The 15537-nt window shown below is 46.4% G+C and overlaps 1 protein-coding gene across 14 annotated transcripts in view; it reads left to right on the top strand.

Annotated features, from left to right (window-relative positions):
- The window catches only part of FBRSL1 (fibrosin like 1), a 510214-nt gene that overhangs the window by 406589 nt on the left and 88088 nt on the right, over positions 1-15537 (top strand). For 12 of the 14 annotated variants that reach the window (XM_017815483.1, XM_017815482.1, XM_017815475.1 and 9 more), the window contains one exon: positions 8480-8533. The exons of the other annotated variants lie outside the window; for them this stretch is intronic. In XM_017815483.1, the coding sequence (XP_017670972.1) occupies positions 8480-8533 (54 nt within the window). The remainder of the gene's footprint in view (positions 1-8479; positions 8534-15537) is intronic. 14 annotated transcript variants of the gene reach the window in all.

Genomic DNA, 15537 nt, shown 5'->3' with positions numbered 1-15537 from the left:
CCGCCGCCGCCGCCGGGGGAAGCCCGTGGATGGGGCCGTGCCGGCGCTGCCTGCGGGGCTGAGCGTTCCCCTGCTCCCCTCCTCGGATGCCGGCCGGAGCCGCCGCCTGGGTCGCTTTTTCTTTTTTACTGTTTTTTTGCCTTTTTTTTTTCTTTTTTTTTTTTTGGTGCGTCCGTGGGCTTTTCGCCCCCCTCGCGTGGTTTTTGGCCCCCGCGGGTGATGGACCCGTAGCGCCGTTTGCGCGGCGGCTGCGGGGCTGAGCGGGCGCAGGGGCGCAAACTTTGAGCCCCGGGTTCGGCCGGGGGGAGAAAAGGCAAAAAACCCAAGGGGGGGGGGGAAAAAAAAGGAAGCAAAAAAAGAGCGGAGCCGCGGTGTCTGCAGCGCCAGGAGGAGCGGAGGGAAGCAGCGGAGGAGCGCGGCGGGAGGAGGCGGCGGGGGCCGGCGGGACCCCCGGGGCAGCTCCGGGCCGGGAGCCGCGTTGTGCCGCTGCGGGGGGGCCCCGAGCGGCTCCGGCCCCGCTCCCGCCCGGCCGCGCCCGGAGGATCGTCCCGCGGGGGCCCCGCGGGCCGGCGGGGCTCGCCATGGTCTGCGCGCCGCGCGGTGAGTAGCGCCGGGCGGGCGGGACCCCGCACCCACCCCCGGGGGCTTCTCGTCCCTTTCCCAGACCCCCCGTTCCCTCGGCGGGGGAAGCGTTTTCCAGCCGGGGAGCGCTGGCGGCTTTGCGGTCGGGCGGGAGGAGGAAGTGGCCGCGCTTCCCGCCGGTGCGGTGGCTCCGTGCGTGCGGGCTCTGTGTGTTTCTTTTTCTTTCTCTCCTCTCGTGCCGTTTTCGGCGCGGCCGACGAGGTTGGTTCGGTTTTCCAGCCAGCCCCGGTGGCTTTTCGGGCCGGTTCGCGCCGCGTTCTCCCGAGCAGGGGTAGGGATGCGAGGCTCGGGATGCGGAGGGGTAGGAGCCGGTCGTTGCCCGTTCCCGGAGGCGAACCGAGGAGCTCTCCGTGCGGAATTATGGTTTTGGGGTTTTTTTTGCGGGAGAAACTGGGTGTGTTTAAATAAAATAAAAGACAAGGACGAGGCGCAGCGGCGCGGAGCTGCCGGGATGCGATGCGCTCCCGAGCTGCTTTTTTGTTTTCACCCTATTTCGCACATTCCTCCAGTGCGACCGCATCCCCCTTCCCACCCTCGCGGGAGCGGGGAGGGGGAATAATAAATATTGAACGTTTGCCTCCCCCGGGCAGGAGTGGGGCCGGAGGGAGCCAGGGCTTCGCGGGTGAGCCCGGCGGACCCGGCTGCTCCCACCACCCACCCGCGGGTGGCCGTGGCGGCCCCACAGCCCGGCTCCGGGGGCGTCTCGGTGGTCCCCTCGAGCGGAATATCGCGACTTGGCTGTGCCGGGTGTTGCTGGCAGGCTGGCGCTGTAGCCGGCTGCCGGATGAGGCCGGTGTTGGTCTGGGATTTCTGGCTGTTGAAAACGGTAACAAAACTCAAAAATCCGTGCCCGGCGGTTTAACCCCTTCGGTGCCGACACAGCGCCTCTCACTCCACAAGGAATGGCGAGTCTGAAAATGGTCATCGTGATTTTTTTTTTTTTTCCCGTGTGTCTTTTGGCCTGAGAAAGCCCCCGCCGCTCCCGAGCCGGGCAGGTTGTGCGGGCCAGGCGGGATCGCGGGGTGCGGGGCTGCCGGGGGCAGCTCCCCTCCCGCGGCTGCTGCGGGGCCCCTCTGCTCAGCCTGAAAGAAAAATTTAATCCAATTAAGAAATTAAACCTTGTGTGTTTAAAGCGACAAATTTGAAAAGGGGAGGGAGGAGGCGAAGTAAGATTTCCAGGTCACTGGTTAACTAAAGATGGTTTGGAAAAAGAGCTCGGGAATAAGGCGAGGGCAGAGGGAAGGAAAGAAGGACCTTTTTAAATGGCAGAGGCTTGTGCGTCTCTCTGGAATTTAAACTGGTTTTTAGGCTTGTAAAATCTTCTTGAAGTTGTGCATTCATCTCAGGAGGCTGCTTGCCAGCTAATCTTCTCAAGGCATGTCCTGATTTTTTGTAACATTACAGTATCTGAGGTCCTTTTAACCTAATTTTGTAACAAAGATAATTTCTTGTTATGTAAGTTACTGTTCTGAATGATTGCTTTGGGTCTTGGAGAGCGTCCTTAACTGGTCTCCCCTGTGCCGCAGAAACTGGAATTATTTACTTCGTTATCAATGCTTGAAAGCAAGCCTCGCTCAACTGGAAAAGGCTGCCAAGGTATTACAGGAAAATAGAGTCTTCCCATTCTTCTTTCTAGAGAGTTAAATCTCTGGTCATCCCTGATCAGAATTTACTTCAGAGGTTTATGTTTATGTATAAATCCGATTTTCCCCACATACAGACTTACAAGGGCGAGCTGCTTGAATTATACACACAGCATTAACTTCCCACAAGTGGCAGACTCCTAATGCTCTCTTCAAGAATTTTCTTCTTTGCTCACAGCAGTTCCCTTAAACTGCCATGTGCTAAAGCCAAAAGGCACTAGCTCGGGCTGCCTGATTTTCTTTTCCAGAGGAGATTAATGGTATAAGACAAGGCAGGCAGTATTTTATTTAGCTGAATACTGAGTTTTCACTAGTACACAGTGATTTTTTTATTTATTTATTTATTTTTGTTTTTGAAGGTGGGCTATTCTGAGTGAAACCTTAAGCCTTGTTTATCAGAGAGGGGCAGTCTGTTCTCATAAACAAACGAAGGAGCAAAATATATCCTGGTGTTATTCTATCAGGACATGCAGTCATCTGTTGGACCTTGTGGCCTGGGCTGGCTAAATCAAATACCAGTGACACACGTAGCTCTGGTATTTTACAGTTAAAAAAGGGACTGCGGTATGATTCGAATTCCAGTGATAAACTACAGATATTTAGCAGTAGTTGATATTTACTTTGCCCTGTTTTTGTAAGGATGTGCGATTTGAAGTGTTAACTTTCAGTAAGGGGTACAAATATTAGTGTTTGCTGTTGTTGCTTTTTAAACTAAAACCTGGTATGATGTTCAGTGGTGATGTGTTGACAGAAGGGGCAATGAAAAGGGTGCATTCTTCAGCTGCCCAGTCTGTGCTGTGTGGTACTTTTGGAAAGCACAGATGTGTATGTCATTTTCTGCCTTAAATATTTTCTTTCTTTTTTTTTTTTTTTTTTTTTTATTCCTTGACTCCCAGCATCCTTGTGTTGAATGGCCCATGATATCTAGGGATTGTGGTGTCTGGATGTATTGGAATATGAAGCAGTCTTTAGCCATTACAGAAGATTCAGTCAAGTAAAATTATTTGTTAATGGTTAATTTTAATTACTTTATTAGTTTGCAAGATCTAAAGTCAGGCAGGTATAAGAATATGTTGCTCCTTGCTTAATAGCATGTTTGAGCAAAGATTGGCATCCTGCATCAGAAATGGAAATTCTAGGGTCTCTTGTAGTCTTTTATCCTTCTGAATAAAGATGGAATTTCTAAACTAGGTAAAGAAACATATGGTTTTACCAGAAATTATTTCCTAGACTGATCAATTACTAGGAGATGTAATGAGAAATATGCTCCTTAGGGGGAGGAAGGAGGGATTGCCATTACATAATATCCCTTGGGAGAATTTCTGTATCGCATAATGAGGTTGATGATGGAGCATTTGGGGAAAATGCCTATGGATAGGAATTTGTTCTTCAGATTTCCATAAGGAAAACATATTACTGGAAAACAGGCTTGTTAGAAGTAGCGCTGATATGTTAGTAGGTGGGTGCTTTGCCTCTATACATATTTCTTTTGTTCTCATAACTACTATGCAAGAGATCAGGTAACTGTAGGATTGAAACGTCCACAAAATGAGAGATGCCAGTGAATAATTTCCTCATTTACTTAACTCCAAGGGTAAACCATTAAGAGCTTATGTTCTCGTCTAGGCTTTGTTAAATTATTTCTGTTTATTTGTTAAAAATAGGTCCTGAGGAGAAGAAAATCTCTTGCCTCAATGATGTAAACACGAATTGTCTTATCTGGTGCTGGTGCAAATGGAATATATAGAAATGTATATAGGTGATGTGTGGATTCATTGAAACTTAGTAGCCGATTATGTGTTTTCAGAGTCCTTGTGATATCCTAAGGATCACTTAGGAGCTGCCTTTCGGATGGAGAAGCAGGCACTTATTAAAAATTACTGAAATACAGCCTTAGTTTTTTAGTAGCAGTTGCCTTAAAGGGGAAAATCATTCATTTCCACACAGCTGCCCTTCAGCACTGTCGATGCTCGCAGTCCGGGAGGCTCCGGGAGCCGGGCGGCCACAGCGCCTGGCCCAGAGGTGTTAAAACCAACAGAGGGAAAGGCGAACAACCGTAACACCTCTGTCACTGCTGGGGAATTCGCCTAATTTGAGCTGCTCGTTTAAAAACCCGAGCGCCGGTGCTTTCAGCAGCCTTTCGGGCGGCTCAGTCCGGCTCCTGTCCCTGGAGCTGCAAACGCGTCCCAGCCTGGCGGGTTCCTCCCGTGCGCGGTCCCAGCTCCGCGGAGGCGCAGTGACCCCTGACGGCGGCCGCGCTGGGTTCGGGAGCGCGCCTGGCGCGGCCCCGGCGCGGAGCGGGAGCGCTCGCGGTGCTCTCTGCGCGCGCCACCGCGTGGCCGCGGGCGCGCACTGCGCTCCCGGCACGGCCCCGGCTCCTCCGTCCTGCATCGCGCCCCGCTCGGGATGCTGCGCTCACCTGTCCCGCTTCACCCGGGGCGGGCTCCGCTGGGACATCCCGGCCGGTGGGAACGCGAGCCAGAGCGGTGGCCGGTCACTGCTGACCGCGGCCAGAGTTCGTGTCAGGGCTTGGCTGTCCAGCAAGGGGGAACGTGGCGTTGGATTTAAGCACTGAGAGTTTGCATAAAGGAACTGGTCGCGTTTCTGCACCGTCTAGAAAAGGTTGCCATCAAGGAAATTGGAAAATAAATGTGACTGATGCTGGCGGCAGGACTTGATTACGGGTTGTGATCTCCCTTGCTGCCCTGTCCCGTTACCTGCCAGGGTTTCACGGTGACCCCCTGCATTAACCATCTCAAGGCATGGGTTAGCACAACAGCATCGTTTAAGGTAGCCAATGTAATTTGAAACACCACCTATGATTGCTTGTTCTTGTAAACTTCAACTAGGATGGTGCTGTTGACATGGATATAGAAAAATAGGTTCTCCAGATCATCCATTTGTACCTTATATGGCTGCATGGAATGGGTTAAAGATAAATAAAATGGGTATTCCTTAATACTGTAAAAATAAACCTTACTTTCTGGTGAATGGTAGGAGGAGAGTTAGAGTTTACACAAAGCCAGCATTTCAAGGTGCCTGTTTGTGTTGTTACCAAAGATATTTCTAGCTTGCTTACAAAATGAAGGTTTTTTAAAAAATACTTTTATTTTTGAAAGTACTCAGTCTAGCTCGTGATCTCGTGGAAAAAACGTTGCAGTGAAATTGCTGTGGAAGGTAGCTACGAGATTTCTAATACTGAGTGGAAGCAGGCTGGATACATTTTTTGCCATAAGGTTTCTCTGGGGGGTAAAAAACATCTGTACCTAGACGGGTCACGATGGGTATAAATCTTGGAGGTTTTTTTCCTGGAAGAATCAACAATGAAAAGCATTTAGGCTGTTAAGATACCTGCAAGAACATCCTCATTCCAGAGCTGTAGGTTATAAAGTTATAGTACAGTCTGCCTTCAAAATGGTTGGAAATCTGTCATAAATATCTCTTTCCCACATCCCCTCTATCTCCCTGGATGATTGGCTCTCTAGCAAAGCCTTCCGTAGAGGGTGTACTGTAATCCTTTTACGTTACTCCTTCAGTGCAGATTACGCAGCAAGAAATAATTAGGAGATTAATTTTCACCTGTCACTGCCAATAATAGATAACCTTGATACAGTGACAGGGCGAGGAATTTGGGGAGCGGAAAAGCGTTTAACCCTGTAGTGATTGCTGCGGGGCCCGGGCAGAAAATGGTTGCCAGAACATGACCTCCCTGCTCGCCGGGAGGGGAAGGCAGAGCCGTGTCAGTCCTGCAGCCTCCCCGTCTCCCGCGGCCGCGCTGCCTTTATCCAGGAACGTGCTCCGGAAAACTCGCTCTGTGCCGCAATGGTGCCACACGCGCCTCGTGCTAATCAGCCCGGAGCAGCCGTCGGAGACCTTTGTAGCTTAGCCTTTTAATTCAAATGCAGTTCTGTTGCTTTTCATGATTTCAATTCCCAATCTGACTGGTGTTCCTGGGCTGCTGGGGAAGGGAGCAAGCTAATGAAGATGGCTTCATTAGGCAGAGCGCGGTTTAGCCCTTGCTTCTCTCCAGCAAATGCAGCTGAAAAAACATCCCAGAAGTAACCGGGCTTTTGGTCTTCAGAGAAAGCAGAGCTGAGGTGTTTCTGCTCCCTTTCAAAAGTAATTACTAGCTCTCATCAGGTGAGCTTAAAAACGCAGCCTGGGCTCTGAGACACTGAAGGTAAATGGGAAGGAAAAAATATCCACCCTTTGCCTCCCCCCCCAGCTTCCATTTTTTTTTTTTCTTTTGTGCTTAAGTTTAAATCTACAATCTGTTGAAAATGTAATGGGAAACCAGCCTACAGAAAATGCCATTATTCATATCATCGTGAGCTCATTTATTTTATCTGCAATAGTAATGATAAGACAGGCTGCTTGGCAATGCTGATAAGCTGAGAAATATCTTAGAGCTATTTGTAAAAGTTAAAGCAGATCTTGGTACTGCGAGATAGGGAAACTGATGAGCCTTTGGGCAATCTGCAGAGCTGAAAGCTAATAAAGATTTTAATAGGAAGGCCTCATTAGGATTAGGGAGATCTATTATCTGTGATTTACACAACACAAACACTGGGGCAACTTCAATTTTTGCTTCTTTGTTCATTAAATACTACTGCTGAATGTGAGGCCTTTTAACTTGGATCTGGATCTCTTCGTCTTCAAGGAGCCATCACCAGCTCATGGTTGAGCAAAGATGAAAAGGCAGCTGATGTGGGAATGCGTTTGCCACACGTGAGCAATGCCAGAAAGCCATCATAGTCAGGGACCAGTGGCTTGTTGGAGGGACAGAAATGCATTTGTTTGCAGGTGCCTGGGTGGGAAGGTTCTCCTGGACGTCTGTTTTTCCTGTTGTGAACAATATTTATAAACTTCGGGCTCTGAACAGCATCTTTACAAAGAAATTAACACATTGCTGCTGTTCTGGTTCTCTCCATGGTGAGACTGAAATGCTATTACAGGATGCCTTGGCCACCCAGTTCAGCCTAGATGAGTGGCTTCCTTATTAGCTGTGATCACCACATGGATAAAACTGTGTCCAGTGCCATTGGAGTTGGTATGGTAGGAGTACATGCCACGGATGACCTGATCAAATGGTTTGGTAGTTAAACAACAGGGCTGATTTTAGCACCATGTGCATTCTTAGATGTGTGATGTACAAAATGTCACTTTTTGAGGTTGTGCACACACCTGTCTAGTGGGCTCAGTTGCTCTACTCCTCATAGGTAGCAAGGTGTGTAAGGTGCATGTGAGCTGCTGAAAGGACATTCGTTTATCCAGGGTTTACAGATGTATTTAACATTTTTTTCTCAAGGACCATCCTGACAGTTTTTGTGGTTGAACTGAATTGTAAAGCCAGGAGCAGAAGCCATGCTGGAACATTCTTTGGTTTGCTTTTGAGGTCCAAGCCACACTGTAACCCGATTATGCAAACCTACAGGTTAAACCATTTTTACGCTCAGGCAGGGAGATATAATTGAACCTCTAGTGCAGATGAAGGGTTTTGTTAGGTGATGCCCATGCTGGATGTGAGGGGCCACTTGCGTGACCACACCTGTGTTTGGGAGCTGTCTGGTTTGTTCCTTGTGTGGAGCACTCAGAGTACAGGAGCCTCAGCTTCTGCCCGTTTTTGTGGCACAGACTGGCTCCTCTCTTGCTGCTGGGTCAGATAACCCCAACAGTATCTACAGTAACATTGCTTCCATGGAAAAGTAATGTTTGGAAAGTACGGTCTTGTCTTTTTGGTTGTCTTTAATACAATGTAGCAACCAAAAAGCAAACAGGACCACAGAACCCCGAGAAGTCTGTTCGGTAGTTTGCGTTCCACTGGTTCAAACCAGCGCCTTCATAGAGCCTACAGAGAACAGTGCAACAGTGGATTTAACTTCCATGTGCTTAAGGAACTTGCTCAGGGCAGCTGTGGCTCTACTCCCCTTCCCTGTGCCCTCAGCAGTGTGGAGACAGATGGGCAGGGCTGGGAGCAAAGCACTGGCCCAGACTAGAAGAATTTTCTCACAGTGGGTTGTGTCAGTCTGTTGTAGCCTGTTTGTGACCAGTCACAGGTTCTGTCAGCGAACCAGCCTGGCCTCCAAAAGCACTAGCACTGTTTGCACGTAACGTGTTGCTCCAGCACGGCTGCCATTTGAGAAGTTTCTGATATTTATGTTTGATATGAATGAAACTTTTTGTTTTGTCTGTAGACCGCAACGGAACTGGAGCTGACTCGTATCAGGAGTGCCTTGATAACAAGCAAGGTATGAGATCAAGTCTCTCCAACATGGGCACTTGGGACTGATTTAGCTTGATTTCTTGCAGCTGAATTGGTTGCTGTCTGTCTCTCTCACTCTGTCTCCCCTTTTTATTTTTCCCTCCCCCCCCACTGTCTCCAAGCCAATTCACTGTTAACAGTTCCATGTCAGCTAACCTGTTAGCTCAGGGTCTCATTGCACATTTGTCATAAGGCTTCTTGTTTCTAGCACCCCAAACCCTCAGTTATTAAGGGAGGAAGTGGGAAGATTGTAAAACGAAAGTAGCATGTGCACTTGCTTGCACCTGTCTTTTTCCTCGAGGTTTAGTTGCACAGCCAAGCAGAAGAATATTAAAGTTAAGGGAAGGCACGTGCTAGGCTGGGTTACCTTAATACCAGACATCCTGTGGTAATTTGTGTGCTGAGGTGCTGCCTCAGATTTGTCCAGCCAACTCTCTTCTGCCGTGGTAAAGTTGGTAAGAGCTGAAAAAGTCTCTTGTGACTCATAAGAGAGTGATGATGGTGAAGGAAGAACCTGTTATCCATTTAATGTAAACCTGGAGAGAAGAGTCACGTCAGTAAAAACGAAAATTGTACAAAGTGTCTCAGAAACAGGACCCCAAAGCAAAATCATTTATTCTGTGTTTAGAAAAAGGGTTTGGTGTATTGTGTTCTCTTCAGATGTCCTCTCTGAGAACTGCACTCAGAAGTGCCACTCCATCGGCGTAGCCGTGTAGTGAGTGTTGAACCTTCTGGTAATCAGGGAGAATAAGCACCCTTCAGCCCAGAATATTATTCATTATAAACCACAACAAAGAGATAAGAGGAAATGCTTATCCTAACCAGGTTATAGGCATCAGTTACAGGTCACCTGTTACCCTGCTGTTGACCCAGATCTGTGACAGTAGCTGGAGCGATCCTTTCCTGAAATTCTGACCATTCTTGCGTAGTTTTCTAAAGTAGGAGCAAGGAACACAAAAAACCTGTCCCAGTTTTGGTGCTTGGTTGGAGTTAATTTTCCACTGGTGTCTTCGCTTGCAGTATCCATCAATCAGTGTTACATGTGCTTCAAGTCAAAGCTGCCATGAAGTGCATCTCCCCTTGCTGTTGTTGGGCTCGGGGTGGGGTTATTTGGGGGGGGTTGGGGTTTTCTGCTTGTTTTGTTTCCCTCCTCCAAAGTACATTGTTTCTTTGGTGGCCTTTATGCTCATCTTTTTGCACTATTTTTCTCTACTGATTGTAGTAAATACCTAATAATTGCTAAGCTTTCATTTCAGAAGTTACAACTGGAAGACTAATGTCGAAGAACTGTAATCAATAATGGCTTATTTTTTTATTAGATTAAGTTTAAAAGTCTTGTAGACCAATGTAATTCAGGATGCTCCTTTGATAGATAATTTGCTCTTAGGGAGAACAGTTTTTTCCAGTAACATTTTTCTTGTTGGCTGAGGGAGGTTGATCCACTTGTCATTTTGTAGAAAGCAATCGAGTTTTAGATTAAAAAAAAAAAAACAACCAGCATTCTCATTTTTGGAAACTAATTGCAGTCCCTTTGGTGTGCCAGTTACCCTGATTTATCTGACAGGTGGTATTAAATGGCATTATATCCATTGCTTTCATTTGTGTGTCCATACTCTAGATTTTTCTTGTAGTGTGGTTTTTGGTAGGTTTCTTTGGCTTTGTTGTTAGCACGTGAACAAGCTGTATCATTATAAGCACTTTCAATCCAGTATGAATTGGATCTGGTTTGGGTGATCTACCATATCCATGCTACCTCATCATGTTTAAAGCAACAACCTTGAAGAATGCAGAGGTTTAAAGGTAAAAGTATACAATAGTATACAATAGCAACTTGTAGTCAGGCTCTTACTGGCACATTACATTCTGTGAGCAGGTGGTAGGGTTGAATCTACCATTTGCAACAATTTGCAGAATATAAAATACATAGCTGACAGTGGACCCATAATTCTGCTTGTTTCTGTTATGTTCAAAACAAAACACCACCAAAGGCTGGAAGTAGCAGTGGCTTTTTAAAAGTATTAAATCTTCAAGCTATGTGAAGTGCAATTTCCATGGCTTCTCTTTATAGCAGCATGCTTGTCTCCTAGAAATTATGCTATAATGAGGTTTGGTTTATATATTTTACCCCTCTCCTCATTAAAGTGCTATCTCTCAGAAGAAGCGCTTTGTGTTTTGAAATACTGCGCGGTTAAAATGAAGGCAGGTTTATAAGGATTTAATGTACTTGGGAGCCAAGGTTTTGCAGCTTTATGGCAAAGATGTTTTAACAAAGGGCTTTATGGTAAGGGTGTGCTGTATTTTAGTCAGGCAGTTGCTCAAGGGAAAATTTTCAGTGTGAGCACGTCACAGCAGCAGGGAGAAATTCAGAGGGAAACAGGCCCCCAAGATCCAGTCGCCAGCTTGGCTGATACTGAGTCTTAATTCTGTGTGGTTTCAAAACCTGATTTCTTTTTTTTTTTTTTTTTTTTTGCCTCTGGTTTTTTTTTTTTTTTTTTTTTTGCCTCTTCACTCAAGGAGGACAAAGCCTTGCACCAGGTTGTGCAGCATCACGAGCAGGCCATTTAGGTCTCCCATTTTTGTGCTCAAAGGCAGGGTGCAGGGGAGCGTGCTGGGGACAGCCACAGGTGGGATTATCACACCCTCTCAGAATGGACCTTGCTTGCTTTTTCAGCCTTTTAACTCCAATATTCGTTATTAAAATCATACCCTAAGAGCAAGACTTTCTGAGTGTTTGTGGTTTGGAAGTAAAGAGGGCAGAAATTGGGAGCAGTTGCCCATCCACCACAGCAGAGGATGTGTCCTGGATCTGCCTGTTCCTCTGGGATACACTTAATACCCCATGGTTTCCTGAGAGCCAGGGGGTTCTGCCATGGAAAACAGGTATAAAATTACTGCCAGGCACAGTTGTCTCTGGAGCTTCTCAGTAGGAACTCACTGTTATTATAAATAAAACAATGCTGGTTTAAAGGTTTAGGCAATGAAAAGCACTTAGCTGGGGCCCTGGTGGCAGCCAGGAGACGTAACCTCTCATCCTTGGAACAGTGAGTAGAGAAATGGTCCTGCACACTGATTCCAAGTATTAAGTGTTATCATTTGTAGTGCCTTCTCTTATCCATAGAAAAATGTGTTTTACTTTGCTTCAGCAGCCTTTTCTGCATCTCCATGACCTCGGGTGGGCTGATAATGGCTATTTTACCCTACTGGGCTCCAGCTTTCCAAGCAGAGCTCCAGATTCCTGCTGGAGGAGCCCAATACCTTTCACTTCTCCAGTTTTCTCGCAGAGTATCGTGGTCCAGGGTTACTTCCCCACAGATGGATTAGTTGATATTTTTCCAGGATGAACTCGGGTTTATCTTTCTGATGGCACTATTGACTCTTTTTATTTCTCTTCTGATACTTTACACCACTTTCTGGTTTCAGTATTGCTGATTGATTTTGTAGCTCACCCCAAGAGGGAGGACAAGTGCAATTTGCAGCTGCTTTTGGGAACAAGGATGAAGGGTGGGAAGCCTTGGCCATGATGGAAATGTGGCTGCAGTTGAGGCAATGGCATCTCTGTCCTGAGGTGATGGAGGAACACCCTGGGTGGTGCAGTCCCAGTGTGTGTCATCTCCTATTAGTCTTGATGCAACCAATGACCTTGTTTGTGTGAGCACATTAAGCACAACATTAATATCTAATTTGACTACTTTGGATTCAGACAGGCTGTAATCAGTCACCTGGGCTCTTCTGACAGCGAGTGTGGCTGGATGGGGTGAGGAGAAAGAATAAAAAGCCTGCTTGGGCCAAAACTAGGAAACTGAAAACTGCTGGTGAGCCCGTGTAGCTGATGTAACTGTAGCAGTGGGTGGAAACGGGTTCTTCACTGGAAAGAAAAGCTGCAGAAGTGAGAAATCTGTGGTCTTTGTAGAGGTCTGTTCAGCCTTCTTCCTGCCTGTTAAATACTGGCACGGGAAACGAGACCACCACGATACAGAGGCATCTTTTAGAAGATGTTATTGGGAGAAATTCTAACCTATTCCAGTTTTTGGATCCCTTTTGAGCCCCAGCAGGATTAGTTTCAGGATGGCAAAGATGAATTATGAGGCAGATAAATAAAAATGGCACACTGGCATGGCTGGATTGAAAAGTGCGGTCAGAACAGTTCTGTCACTGAAGATGTTATTTCCATTAAATGTTTTGAGATTTAATATTGGTTTCAGTGAAATTACCCTTGAAAACAGATTTCCTCCAAACCTTTATTTTTATATATTTGTTTTGGAACTATTTTGGGAGTCAGAAAAATGAAACTTCAGCTTCAAACAGTTTTTATGTTTTGAAATTGGCTTTTTTCACTGCATGAACAATTTTTAAAATATTATTATTATTTGTATTTCAGTCATGCCTGTGCACTCTAGTTATGGGCTAAACGTCATTTTGCCAACCACAACGCAGACTGGGGGGGATCAGTTTCTGCCTGAAAACGCTTTGGGTTTGTGTTTCTGATGGGCTGTGTTGATTGCCAGTGCAAAAAAACCAACAACGTTCTCATTTTACAATATGTTGGCTGCCTTTTTGTTTAAAGAATTATAAATAAATCAGCAGATTTTCCACAAAAACACATATGCTTTCTTCCTGATGAGCACGATGACGCACCAAGAATCCTTGCAAGAGGCCTTGAATCTCCTTCAAGTAGAGGATAGCGCTGAGGTTGAAATTGCAATTTCAAATAACTCTCTTCATTAAAAAAGATGCTGGTGGGGCCTTGTCAGCAGAAGAATTGCCATTTTCTGACTAATTTTTTTTTTTTTTGCCAGCATGGGAACAAAGAAAGAAAGGAGCAGGCAGAATAAAAGCCTGTGTGAGTGTATGTACAGAGGCTGCAGCTCTCTAGACTGGTAATGGTATCTGGAAAGGGTCCAGGCCGTTGTAAATATGAACTTTTGTCAATATTCCCCAAGCTTCTTTGGACTCTAGGGTGGGCTTTATTAGCTGAAGGTCACACCATTGTGCTGTCTCCCTCTCCTGAGACCTCTGATACCTTCCTGAAAGGACAGCCCATTATCCCTGGGCTTAGAAGCCAGCTTTCTCTTCAGTGGCACTGAAGCTGATAAGCTTAAGAGGCGTATTTCGTCCCCCCACTGCTGCTTTCAGGAAACAAACAGTGTTTATGGTCCCTGATTAATTCCAGTTGAACAAAAAAATAAAATAGGAGGCATGTGTGTGTGCACACGTGCACACAGACACGGAGGTGACTTGTTTTCGAGGCCGGCCTCGTTGCGTAAGGTCAGCGCACGGCGCCGGCCACGGCCGGCAGTGTCTGTGCTGGTGCTTTGTTTCGCCTGGGTGGTGTGTCCAGAGATGGATTTAGTAACACAAGAGGATCCTGGGCTGCAATCGGTGCAAGGAGAAAGGGGTGGGAAGGGGGGACGGGGTAGCAGCAGCCTGAGCATCAGGGTTGGGATTGATTTGTGGCAATTAAGCGTTAAGGTCTGGGAGAGCAGGACCACCCGCTGGGAGAGGGGCTTTCCATCACCTGCGGAAGATGAATGGCCCAAGGAGAGGGAAGGGCAGGGATTTTGTACTCAGCTACCTGAAAAGAATCCTAAAACCGCCGAATCTCGAATCTCGCTTCAGGATCTTGCAGCCCTGTTTATCACAGCTAAATCCCTTTGCTGGGAATTGTATGCAACAGAGTTGGAAGATAAAAATGCTGCTACTGCTTTGTTTTCTCCATTGTTGTCTTTGGCTTGAAATTTGTCAGGAGAAGTTTTGCTGACTTTCTTGTTAGTCCTTTTTCAGTGGGAATGTGTTCCATTCATGAGTCCCAGTTTCTTGGGGTTATTTTTTCCCCCCTCCGCTGAGATTCAGAGTATGGAGTTAAAAACAATGAATAACACATTGTCCCTCTCTACACTCCTGCAGCTCTGTAAAGCACCCAGGTGGCACATCCCAGTGACTGGGGCACCCAGGGGAGGAGACCTGTGCTGTGTGCCCCTCTCCAGCATGCCCTTGGTGGGCAAAACACCTCGTCTGCCTGTGCATCTTGAGTTCTTAAGTGGAAAATGAGAGTACTGGCAGTGGACACAGTCCTGTTTGGATGAGCATGTAGGTGCAGCCCAAGTTAGGTCTTCTGATCACAGAACCTAACCCCAGTTAGGTTGCAGATCAGCTAATTAATGTATGTTGCATCAAATCTTTGTTTCACTTCCCACATGGGCTGTGTTTAAACCACTTGGTACTGAGGTTACAACTGCCTTCATTTCCTTTGCCAGAACAGAGATAGAACAATATTAAATATAATTTTACAAAACTATGTTCACTTTTTTACCAGTGAGGACCATATTTAAAGATGGATTTTGGTCCTATGGCTCTAGCTCTAATGTAAACAGGGTCTAATGGGAAAGACTGTAAAATAATAGGACTATCTTTGGAGAAAAAGAAATTTCCATAACACATTTCAAACTGGAATACATCTGAAGATTTGTCTGGCCAAACACAACTAGCATTCCTGATTTAAAATGTCTCTAGTAGCACAAAATGGGAGTGGTGGGTCTCTAGGAGTCTTTTTTCACAGATAAACTACACAGGCCTTTGTGAATTGGGGGCACCTAATTTTGGTTTGTGGGTTGGGTTTAACTTGTCATTCTTCACACTGAATACAGTTAAGTTTTAGATGAGAACCTCCTTAAATATCCCACAGACTCCTTTTTAAGGGGAAAGTAGATTTGAGGGAGAAAATTACTTTGAAATCCTAGGGAAAGGTTCTGAAGCTGCAGATATGGTTCTTTCTCCAGATGGGTTAACATGGTGGAAAGATTCTTATCAGTCCAGTTGTGCACCACAGGCTGCAGTAGCTTGAGCCCCAAGTTTGGTGATAAGTGAAGTGTTAACATGTGCTTGGCAGGGCGAGCTCTTAATTTCCCTTAAAATGGAGGGGGCAGAAATGATCTCATTGGACAAGATGTCTTTGGGCTACTGCCCACTGTTAGGTATGTCCTAGACAGGATT

This window comes from Lepidothrix coronata, unplaced genomic scaffold (assembly GCF_001604755.1).
Source record: "Lepidothrix coronata isolate B3197 unplaced genomic scaffold, Lepidothrix_coronata-1.0 Scaffold51, whole genome shotgun sequence".
Taxonomy (NCBI): domain Eukaryota; kingdom Metazoa; phylum Chordata; class Aves; order Passeriformes; family Pipridae; genus Lepidothrix; species Lepidothrix coronata.
The sequence above is the reverse complement of the archived record's forward strand: the minus strand, read 5'-3'. Positions and strand labels throughout refer to the sequence as shown.